At 44.1% G+C, this 11724-nt stretch overlaps 1 protein-coding gene across 3 annotated transcripts; it reads right to left on the bottom strand.

Annotated features, from left to right (window-relative positions):
- Window positions 1-633: 633 nt before the first annotated feature.
- cyldl (cylindromatosis (turban tumor syndrome), like) lies at window positions 634-11640 on the bottom strand. Of its 3 annotated transcripts, none has more exons than XM_071346122.1 (16): window positions 11502-11640; window positions 8954-9399; window positions 8538-8849; window positions 8373-8436; window positions 8100-8275; window positions 7700-7868; window positions 7332-7470; window positions 6420-6530; window positions 6225-6316; window positions 6032-6095; window positions 5430-5562; window positions 5095-5203; window positions 4888-5006; window positions 4460-4685; window positions 3488-3691; window positions 634-3124 (listed from the first exon to the last, which is right to left on the bottom strand). In XM_071346122.1, the coding sequence occupies exons 2-15, from the start codon at window positions 9395-9397 to the stop codon at window positions 3507-3509; spliced, it is 2343 nt and encodes a 780-aa protein (XP_071202223.1). In that variant the 5' UTR covers window positions 9398-9399; window positions 11502-11640; the 3' UTR covers window positions 634-3124; window positions 3488-3506. The 3 variants fall into 3 exon arrangements, with proteins under 3 accessions (XP_071202223.1, XP_071202222.1, XP_071202224.1); XM_071346121.1 differs by having other exon boundaries at window positions 634-942; XM_071346123.1 differs by lacking the exon at window positions 11502-11640 and adding an exon at window positions 11292-11310 and having other exon boundaries at window positions 634-3691.
- Window positions 11641-11724: the final 84 nt, after the last annotated feature.

Below are 11724 nucleotides of genomic sequence, written 5' to 3'. Positions count from 1 at the left end.
GCCCCACTGTAAGTAGTTCTCTAAAGTATTTTTACCTAAGTACTTTACACCACTGACCAGGGTCAGGACCCATCATGTGATATGTCTGAACTGGGCACAGAAAACAATTTTCAGGTCAGGATTTGAGTGCAGACCAAATGCTGTCCTGTTTGTTCTGAAGGTGAGGGGGTGGGGGAGAGTTGGCATGTGCCCTACAAAGATAAATGCTGCCAACTAATAGACACGTCTATCAAAGTTTACCGAGATAGGAAAAGAGAGCGAATGCAAGGAAATAGGAAGTAAATAGAAGAAGCCAGTGCAGTCAGAAGAGTTACAAAAAAATAATAAGATTTTTTTTTAAATTTCTTTCATTTTGCACCATAATGACCTCACAGCCAGAGTAGAAAAGGGGGAAGTTAGAAAATTGGCAATTTCATATAAATTGGCTCTATAAATGTCACAGAGATGTGATTTTCTGTACATCAATACCTGCCTTGTGTAAGCCCAAATGTATCCCAAATCACACCCCATTCCCTACAGTATGTAGTGCTCTGGTCAAAAGTAGTGCACTATATACGAAACAGGGTGCCATTTGGGATGTAGCCCAGTCGTACGCCAGAGGCTCACCTCAGAATAACTTTTTGAGCACAGAGATATAACAAACATGTTTATTATTTCATATAGATTGAGGCTAAATAGTATGTTGCTCCTGTGTTAATGTTTATGAGACCAAATTATCTCCTTAGTTAACCCACTTCCTAAAGAAAAGTGCTCCAACAGCCTTCCAAAAGCAATGCACCCGCCCCCCAGCCTCTGTCCCTCTGACCCTACCTCTATGTGATTCTATCTCGCTCTCTGACCCTCTCTCATCTCCCTCTGATCACATTAGGAATATGAAGTGGTGAGAAGATGTTATCACTGTTGATTTATTCAGCTTTGAGGCGCGCCCTTTTCTGCCCGATGCTAAGTGAAAGATGGAAAAGAGAAAAGGGATGAGAGAGAATAATTCTGTGCCCATTCAGATAGTGAAAGGGACAGTGACCTACAAAACATACAAGTTTGCAAGGACATACTTGCACTAACACATACTGCAAGGACATACTTGCACTAACACACTTGCATATACTGTAGCATTTCATAGCGTACACATGCAAATATTCAAATTCATTCTAATTTCTTTGAGCCTTTTTTGTAAATATTACAATAATCAGAAAACCTCAGGAAAATAAATTCTAAGATACGCATAGCTACCAATACGAAGGCCTAGTTCTAAAGTATAGTAAAACAACAACAAATAAAGTCAGTAAAGTGCAAATAATCACATTGTCAAGTTCTACAAAAGGATCTAACCTATCTTAAAAGACAGTTAACGGTAAATATTAAGATGGAAGTTGGAATGTATAGGAATCTAAGTATTACATTTACAATTATACAAATGATTGTATAAACAGCATAACCTCCCCTGGAATAGTAACGTCAAAAAAATAATAAAGTCTAACGTTCTACATCCAAAACAAGTCACCCAGTGCAAATAAAAACAAACACAGAGAGGTCAAAAGTCATGTAACTGGCCAGCTGCAAACCCCCTCCCCTATCTGATCAGTAGTCCCATCCATTAACCCAGGATCCCCATGATATTGCACAGTGTAATAAAAGTGGGGTGAGGTACACATTTATTTGAAAAAAGTTGAAATTCTTGACTTTGATAAGGCGCTTTATCAGAAAGTACAAATCATTATATATTTTCTGATTGGATGCATTTACAAGAGGAGAAAGGGCACTAATTCACCCCAAGACTTTTGACATAAAGTGAACATATCTTTGGCTTTTAGAAGGCCTCTGTTTTTTTATATATGTACAGTACCAGTCAAAAGTTTGGACACACCTACTCATTCAAGGGTTTTTCTTTATTTTTTACAATTTTCTACATTGTAGAATAATAGTGAAGACATGAAAACTATGAAATAACACATATGGAATCATGTAGTAACCAAAAAGTGTTAAACAAATCGTAATATATTTTATATTCTTCAAAGTAGCCACCCTTTGCCTTGATGACAGCTTTTCACACTCTTGGCATTCTCTCAACCAGCTTTATGAGCCACCTGGAATGCATTTCAATTAACAGGTGTGCCTTGTTAAAATGTAATTTTTGGAATTCTTAATGCGTTTCACCCAATCAGTTGTGTTGTTACAAGGTGGGGGTGGTATACAGAAGATAGTCCTATTTGTTAAAAGACCAAGTCCATATTATGGCAAGAACAGCTCAAATAAGCAAAGAGAAATGACAGTCCATCATTACTTTAAGACATGAAGGTCAGTCAATCTGGAAAATTTTAAGAACTTTGAAAGTTTCTTCAAGTGCAGTCGCAAAAACCATCAAGCGCTATGATGAAACTGCCTCTCATGAGGACCGCCACAGGAAAGGAAGACCCAGAGTTACCTCTGCTGCAGAGGATAAGTTCATTTGAGTTAACAGCACCTCAGATTGCAGCCCAAATAAATGCTTCACAGAGTTCAAGTAACAGACACATCTCAACATCAACTGTTCAGAGGAGACTGGGTGAATCAGGCCTTCATGGTCAAATTGCTGCAAAGAAATCACTACTAAAGGACACCAATAATAAGAAGAGACTTGCTTAGGCCAAGAAACATGAGCAATGAACATTAGACCAGTGGAAATCTGTCCTTTGGTTTGATGAGTCCAAATTTGAGATTTTTGGTTCCAACCGCCGTGTCATTGTGAGAAGCAGAGTAGGTGAATGGATGATCTCCGCATTTGTGGTTCCCACCATGATGCATGGAGGAGGAGGTGGGATGATGGTGTGTGGCTGCTTTGCTGGTGACACGGTCTGTGATGTATTTAGAATTCAAGGCACACTTAACCAGCATGGCTACCACAGCATTCTGCAGCAATACGCCATTCCATCTGGTTTGTACTTAGTGGTACTATAATTTGTTTTTCAACGGGACAATAACCCAACATACCTCCAGGCTGTGTAAGGACGTTCTCACCAAAAAGGAGTGTGATGGAGTGCTGCATCAGATGACCTGGCCTCTACAATCACCCGACCTCAACCCAATTGAGATGGTTTGGGAAGAGTTGGACCGCAGAGTGAAGGAAAAGCAGGGAACTCCTTCAAGACTGTTGGAAAAGCATTCCAGGTGAATGCTTTCATCAAGGCAAAGGGTGGCTACTTTGAAGAATCTAAAATATATTTTGATTTGTTTAACACTTTTTTGGTTACTACATGATTCCATATGTTATTTTATTCTGTTGTCTTCACTATTATTCTACAATGTAGAACATACAAAATAAAAACACTTGAATGAGTAGGTTTGTCCAAACACACACATATATATATATACACACACACACTATCATAAGGCACTATAACATTTGGGCCATTTGGACAGTATAAGCAGTGAACAGAGGTCCCATCTATTTTTACTTACAGACAAGTAGTACAATAGTTGTACAACTCTCAAATTTGAGGTGTGGAATTACCCATGTGGTTCCGCTTCTGTCAGCGGTAGAGGCTGATGCTGGTACTCTGGTACAGGTACATGTAGGCATCACAGAACAGACGCTTAGCCACGCCCTTCATGTCCCGAGGTACCTGGTTGGCCAGCTCGGCGGGTGACATGACCAGGTACATGCCAACCTCTGGACATGCCTCCACCTGGGGAATGTTGAAGCCATCCCTCTCTCCTGAAACACACACAGAAAGAGAGAGAGAGAGAATGAGATTAAGAATGAGAGCGAGAATGAGAGAGAATGAGACAGAGAGAGAATGAGACAGAGAGAGAATGAGACAGAGAGAGAATAAGACAAAGACAGAGAATGAGACAGAGACAGAATGAGACAGAAAATGAGACAGAGAATGAGAGAAAATGAGACAGAGAATGAGAGAGAGATAGAGAATGAGAAAGAATGAGACAGAGAATGAGACAGAGAATGAGACAGATAATGAGACAGATAATGAGACAGATAAGGAGACAAAGACAGAGACAGAGAATGAGACAGAAAATGAGAGAAAATGAGACAGAGAATGAGACAGAGACAGAGAATGAGAGAGAGAATGAGAAAGAATGAGACAGAGAGAGAATGTGACAGAGACAGAGAATGAGACAAAGACAGATAATGAGACAGAGAATGAGACAGATAATGAGACAGATAAGGAGACAAAGACAGAGACAGAGAATGAGACAAAGACAGAGACAAAGACAGACAGAGAATGAGACAGAGAATGAGACAGATAATGAGACAAAGACATAGAAAATACAAACCCACTGTTGGTGTCTGAAAACATTACTAGCCGTCAAATCCTTGCTTCCGCCATCCTTGTTTCCTCTATTCCTCTCAATGCGTATTGGAGGAAAGGATCCACGGTGCTTCCTTCTGACATCCAATGAGTTTTGAAAGGAATGGAGGAAACAAGGACGATTTTCAGCCACAGCATATTCCACACAACCTCACCATGTCTGTCAGCCATGCTGTCAAAGAAGATCCAGTCTGTGCTGTTTGGTCCGTGTTTGATGAAGGAGACATAGTGACTGGTCTCTATGCACAGCACTGCAAACAGCTCCAGTCTCTCTCTGGGTGGGGCAGGGGGTGGGGCTCGGAGGGTAGTGGGGGCGGGGTAACCCTCAGGGAGCTGCAGGGGGGAGGGGCTGTGGGACAGCCGCTCGGGGTGAGAGTGCACCTGGAGAAGGAGAGAGAGGAGCAGAATCGCTAATACTAATCAAATATAGAGTAATTATTTGGGATGCAAAGTGATTTGTAGATCAATGATTCTGTGTACTCCGACTGCAATGTAGTATGATCTCATACACGTATAATGACACACAACACTATGACAGGTACACACACACAGTGGAGTGTGTCAGTCTGTCCTTACGCCCTACCTGAGAGGAGCAGGTCCTGCAGAACACTTTAAATCCTGTCCTGCTGAAGACTGGGTCTCTGAAGCAGTCCACACACTCCTCATACGCCAGCTGACCACACAACACACACTGCTGGGGACCTGCACACACACCACATCACATTACATCTTTTCACAGATAGATGGTGTATCCTTGAGTGGCTGTGTGTGTTGTGTGTGTGTGAACTACCTTCAGAGAGGAGGTCAGTAATGTCCAGCTCCAGTGAAGGGATGATCTTCTGAAACATCTTGAACTTCTTCCCAAAGCGAGGCATCTGGAGGATCAGACAAGATGGCACCTAGAAGGAGAGGAAGAGACATACAGTCACTACACAACTACTGACTACAGTAGACTACCAATCTGGAGACCGTTGTATAGAGTCTAGTAGTCATAAACACACATTAGTTCAGTTGTAGCAGAAGACTTATCAAACAGTGCCATCTACAGGAATTTCAGATAAATGAGAACGAGCATAGTGAGCGAGTACTGTGCACCCACACAAACCCACCCACACACACCCCTACCTCTGCCAGTTTGAGTCCTGCGCTGTGGAAGGAGTGTTCCAGCAGGTGTTGGACAGTAGGCAGAACCAGGCTGTGGTTGTTATCCAGGAAGATTTGATAACAGTAACTGTCCTGGACCTTTCCCCCAGCTGACCTGGAGACAACAGGTCAAGTCTTTTTTTGATTTCTTTATAACCAGGTCAAGTCTTTTAGACTTCTTTATAACCAGGTCAAGTCTTTTAGACTTCTTTATAACCAGGTCAAGTCTTTTAGACTTCTTTATAACCAGGTCAAGTCTTTTAGATTTCTTTATAACCAGGTCAAGTCTTTTAGACTTCTTTATAACCAGGTCAAGTCTTTTAGACTTCTTTATAACCAGGTCAAGTCTTTTAGATTTCTTTATTACCAGGTAAAGTCTTTTAGATTTCTTTATTACCAGGTAAAGTCTTTTAGATTTCTTTATTACCAGGTAAAGTCTTTTAGATTTCTTTATTACCAGGTAAAGTCTTTTAGATTTCTTTATTACCAGGTAAAGTCTGGTCATCAAGTATGTATTACATTGGTGTAGTGCAAAGCTACATTACAATTGAAATAGAACATAGATTAGAGTAAGGTATTCTTACAGTTTGAGGAGAGGATCCAGACAGAAAATATGGTGCATAATGAGGGTAAGAAACTCTTCTGGATCTGAACAAGAACACAACCACACACAGTCACACTCAGTCCTTTCAAAAATCACCCTATTAAGTCTAGTTCATTTACAGTTGCGACTGTCCTGTTAGAAAGGCTATAGCAGTAAGGCAGATGTCTGTTCACCTTTCTCCTCTGTGGTGAATGTGTGGCAGTATCCAAGCTCCTGCAGCTGCTGACGAAGCTTCATAATGTGTCTCCCTTCCACAAAACCTTTACTGCACATAGACAACAATACACACAGGCAACACATGTATTAGCACACCCAAGCCTACAATTACTACATCTCCTAAACCCACACACACACACACGTTGGCTGACCTGCGGAGCGGGTTGACGATGTCATGTAGCAGGGTACTCTGGATGGGGGCATCCCTAGGCTCTGTTGACTTAAACAGCAGGGAGTCCAAAACTGAGGAACAGGAGAACAGACTGGAGAGAGAGAGAGATATAGAGAGCGTGAGAGAGACAGAGCGAAAGAGAGAGAGCGCGAGAGAGAAAGGGAGCGGGAGGGAGAGCGAGAGCAAGTCAGAGAGAGAGAAAGGGAGGGAGAGAGCGAGACAGAGCGAGTGAGAGAGACAGAGAGCGAGTGAGAGAGACAGAGAGCAAGACAGAGAGCGAGAGAGAGCGCGAGACAGAGAGCGAGACAGAGAGCAAGACAGAGCGCGAGAGCGAGACAGAGTGAGAGAGACAGAGCGAGAGAGACAGAGCGAGAGACAGAGCGAATGAGAGACACAGAGAGTGAGACAGAGAGCGAGACAGAGAGCGAGACAGAGAGCGAGTGAGAGAGACAGAGAGCGAGACAGAGAGCGAGTGAGAGACAGAGAGTGAGAGAGACAGAGAGCGAGTGAGAGAGACATAGAGCGAGTGAGAGAGCAAGAGAGCGAGACAGAGTGAGAACAAGAAAGGGAGAGTGAGAAAGGGAGAGAAAGGGAGGGAGAGCGAGCGAGACAGAGCGAGAGAGTGACAGAGCGAGAGACAGAGCGAGCGACAGAGCCAGAGCGAGAGACAGACAGACAGAGAGTGAGAGAGCGCCAGAGAGCAAGAGCAAGAAAGGGAGGGAGAGCGAGAGAGAGACAGAGCGAGAGAGAGACAGAGCGAGAGAGAGCGAGCGAGAGAGAGCGAGAGAGAACGAGTGAGAGTGTGTTTTATAGGAGCAGGGAGGAGCTGTTAGTGTGCCTATCATTTAATTTCCTCTTTATAAACAATATATATTGTCATCATCATCTTCACCTGAAGAGGGCGGAGTCCATGTAGCAAGAGTTTATATGGCCCTGGATCCCCTTCATTCGACCAATCAGCATCCTCTCGACCTGCTCAGAGGCGATGGGGGAGGAGGGGAGCGCCCCAGGGCTGCGGACCACCTGTCTCTCTGAGTGAGTACAAAACACACATGTCAAAGAGTTCTAGTCACACACAGACCAGACCTGGGTACAAATAATATTTGAAATCCTTGAATCTGCCTGGGGTGTCTAATGGGCAGTTTTTGCAGTTGTGGGAAATGGTTCATTAAGTCAGGCAAGCTCAACCAAGCAAACAAAAAATTGCTTGTTATGTGATTGGCTGTAATGATCTTTGTTACAAGAGGCAGTTTCTTTCACCCTGAAGGACATTGGCTGATGCCCTCTCATTCTGAATGTCTGCTGCCCCCTGGAAGCGGGAGTCAGGCCGGCAGGATAGAAGCTTGACGAAGAGACCTTGTCTAGGAAGACATCTGAAGAACCGATGGTCTTTAAAGGTACCATTACTAACCCCAGTGTACCCATCCTCCTAGAGAGTGACAGAGACAGAGACACAGACACAGAGAGAGAGTGACAGAGACACAGAGAGAGAGACAGAGACACAGAGAGAGAGAGAGAGAGAGAGACACAGAGAGAGAGAGTGAAGTGGAGAGTAGTTGACGTTTGAGATTAAACAGAACAATGAATTGCTCTCCAGCCCAAGACAGGGTCCATGCAGTGCATTATGTGAACATTAGAGGCCAGTGTTGAGACAGTGTACCAGCTCCAGTCCAGCGTAGGTTCCTTTCTGCCCAGGCAAAGTGCCTATCCAGCGGATGGTTCCATAGCCAGGTCCTATAGCCAGAGTCACCTCCACTAGAGAGTCAACACCAAGCCCCAAGGGGTGAACCTCCTCCATAGGCATAATGGCCTTATCAGTTTCCATAGGCTCAGGCTCTGTGGTCAACACAAAGACTCAAACAATGGCATCAAAAAATATATTTGCATGCGGTTTATTACAATTATGCACAGACAGACACACAAACACACACACCATGTTGAAGCAGTTCCCCTTTGATGACGCTGTCCAGCGGTAGGGTGATCTTCTCATCCCGGTCCTGCAAACACAGGAAACACACCCGTCACACCCCAAAAGCCAAATACTCCCCTGCTATAGGCCACATGTCACAGCTCTATCGGCCAATCATTCTGCACTCACAGTAGAGATGATGACTAAGGTCCTGCCCTCCTTCTCCTCCAGATCCATCACCATCCCATGGAGGATGTCCTCGTCCATGAAGAAGGTGACTCTGTCTCCTGTGGAGAGGGGCTGATGGTGGGCCTTTTGGGGCGACGGTTGCGTGGCCAGCTGGGCTGCTGGAAAGGTCGGACACTTGGACACCAATTTGGGTTTGGAAACCATGGGTTTCACTCTGGAAAATGGAGCAAAAATCCCACAGTCTTTCTTGCAGGGGAATAGGGTTTTTGACAGATATGTCCCATCTGTTGGTCCCTTTCCTTTGTCTTCTCCCTGTGAGGAATTCAGAGGACATATGAATAACCCAGTGATATGTAGAATAACACATTTCCAAAAGAATAATACACGTATGAACATACACAATTTGCAAACACTACCTGTAGTTCGATGCCAAAGAAGGTTCCTACGATGGGGTCTGGGTACTTTGGCTCTGTCATCCTTCCGACGTAACGTACAATTCCCTGCAGCCACTTCCCATCCAACTCCACAGTGACAGGTGCATCCTTAGTTAAACCCAGGGCTGTATCCAAAGCATCCCTCTCTAAATACCACTTCAGTCTCTCTGAGTCCTCTCCTAGGGCTTGCAGCAGCTCTGCCTCCTTAGCAGTCACTGGTTTTAGGTTGTTTACCTTCAGGGAACTGTCCAAACTGGAGCCCATACAGATGACAGGCAATTCCTGCAGAAATTCAGATCTGCTAAGCATTGACAGGTACCTGCTCTCCTGGATGTAACAGATGTGGCCAACATTTTTGAGCACCGTGGGTAACCCAGGGTCCTCTATGATGATGATGTAGTACATCTTCACATCACATGCGTCCATGGCTGATGCAGGGAAGAAATAGGGTTTGAATAGAAATGGTCATAACATGTGAAGATGTATATTTTGTTTTTAATGACTGTACAAGGCATAGGATGTTCCGCATGCTGTTACACACAGATACAGCACACAGATACAGCACACACACGCTCACACACAGACGCTCACACACAAACGCTCACACACAAACGCTCACACACAAACGCTCACACACACACACACACACACACACACAGTATTCAGATCCTTCAATTGTTACATTACAGCCTTATAATAAAATGTATTACATGTGTTCCTCATCAATCTACACACAATAGCCCATAATGACAAAACGAAAACAGAAATACCTTATTTACATAAGTATTCAGACCCTTTGCTATGAAACTCGAAATTAAGCTCGGATGCATCCTGTGTCATGCCTGCTCCCACTCCCCCTCTCTGACGCTCAAGGGTGCCAGGCTGCCAATCATTACGCGCATCAGCGCTCATTGGACCCCGTCAATTTGTTGATTGCCCTGTCTATATCTTTCTGTTCCTCAGTTTGTTCCCCGTGTCAGCATTATTGTTGTTTATGTTTTCTCTGTCCAGATGCTGTCCATGTTCGGTTTCATGTTGTTTATTAAATGTTCACTCCCTGTACTTGCTTCTCGTCTCCCAGCGTCTGTCCTCACATCCTGTTTCCATTGATCATCCTTGAGATGTTTCTACAACTTGATTGGAGTCCACCTGTGGTAAATTCAATTGATTGGACATGATTTGGAAAGGCACACGCCTGTATATATAAGGTCCTACAGTTGACAGTGCATGTCAGAGCAAAAACCAAGCAATGAGGTCGAAGGAATTGTCTGTAGAGCTCCGAGACAGGATTGTGTCGAGGCACAGATGTCTGCAGCATTGAAGGTCCCAAAGAACACAGTGGCCTCCATCATTCTTAAATGGAAGAAGTTTGGAACTACCAAGACTCTTCCTAGAGCTGGCCGCCCGGCCACACTGAGCAATCGGTGGAGAAGGGCCTTGGTCAGGGAAGTGACCAAGAACCCAATGTTCCCTCTGACAGAGTGCCAGAGTTCCTCTATGGAGATGGGAAAACCTTCCAGGACAACCATCTCTGCAGCCCTCCACCAATCAGGTCTTTATGGTAGTGGCAAGACTGAAGCCACTCCTCAGTAAAAAGGTACATGACAGCCTGCTTGGAATTTGCCATTGTGCTGTGGGGATGTTTTTCAGTGGCAGGGACTGGGAGACTAGTCAGGATCAAGGGAAAGATTAACAGAGCTAAGTACAGAGAGATTCTTCCTGAAAACCTGCTCCAGAGTGCTCAGACTAGGGCGAAGGTTCACCTTCCAACAGGACAACGAACCTAAGCACACAGCCAAGACAACACAGGAGTGACTTCGGGACGAGTTTCTGAATGTCCTTGAGTGGCCAAGCCAGAGCCCGGACTTGAACACGATCTAACATCTCTGGATAGACCTGAAAATAGCTGTGCAGCGACGCTACCCTTCCAACCTCAGAGCTTGAGAGGACATGCAGAGAAGAATGGGAGAAACTCCCCAAATACAGGTGTGCCAGGCTTGTAGCGTCACACCCAAGAAGACTCGAGACTGTAATCACTGCCAAAGGTGCTTCAACAAAGTACAGAGTAAAGGTTCTGAACACTTATGTAAATGTGATATTTCTGTTGTTGATTTTTTTATATGCGTTTGCCAAAAAATTCTAAAAAACTGTTTTTGCTTCGTCATTATGGGGTATTGTGTGTAGATTGAGGGGGGGGTTATACATTTAGAATAAGGCTGTAATGTAACAATGTGGAAAAAGGGAAGGGGTCTGAATACTTTCCGAATGCACTGTACATATATACACATACATATATAAACACATACGTAAACTTACTCACACCACAGAAAGTCTAATATAACACCAACATTAGACCATACGTAGAAAGTGAAAGCCAACTGCGACTACTGAGCAAAGTGCAAACCAACTTCGATCGCAGCTATTTATTTCCTCCGTTGCATTGAGCAATAACTATCAGTCCAATTACTACAAGCTGTATGTTCAGTCATATGCTGTAACTATAGATACCATTTTAGTCAATATTGTTTACCTTGTAAGTTGTAATGTAAATCTTCTTACGAGAGTAGGCAAGATTTGATCGGTATCTAGCTAGCGAGTCACTTCACTTCCTCTTTCGTTTCACTGTTGTGTCGTCATATGCCCCGTTCAAAACAACTGGGAACTCGGGAAAATACGAGACAAAAATCATTACGTCAGTGATCTTCGGGCCCGAAAGTCGGAGCTCTAAAAACAGGCCCTAGTTCCCGAGTTGG

Source organism: Salvelinus alpinus, chromosome 16, assembly GCF_045679555.1.
Source record: "Salvelinus alpinus chromosome 16, SLU_Salpinus.1, whole genome shotgun sequence".
NCBI lineage: Eukaryota > Metazoa > Chordata > Actinopteri > Salmoniformes > Salmonidae > Salvelinus > Salvelinus alpinus.
The sequence above is the reverse complement of the archived record's forward strand: the minus strand, read 5'-3'. Positions and strand labels throughout refer to the sequence as shown.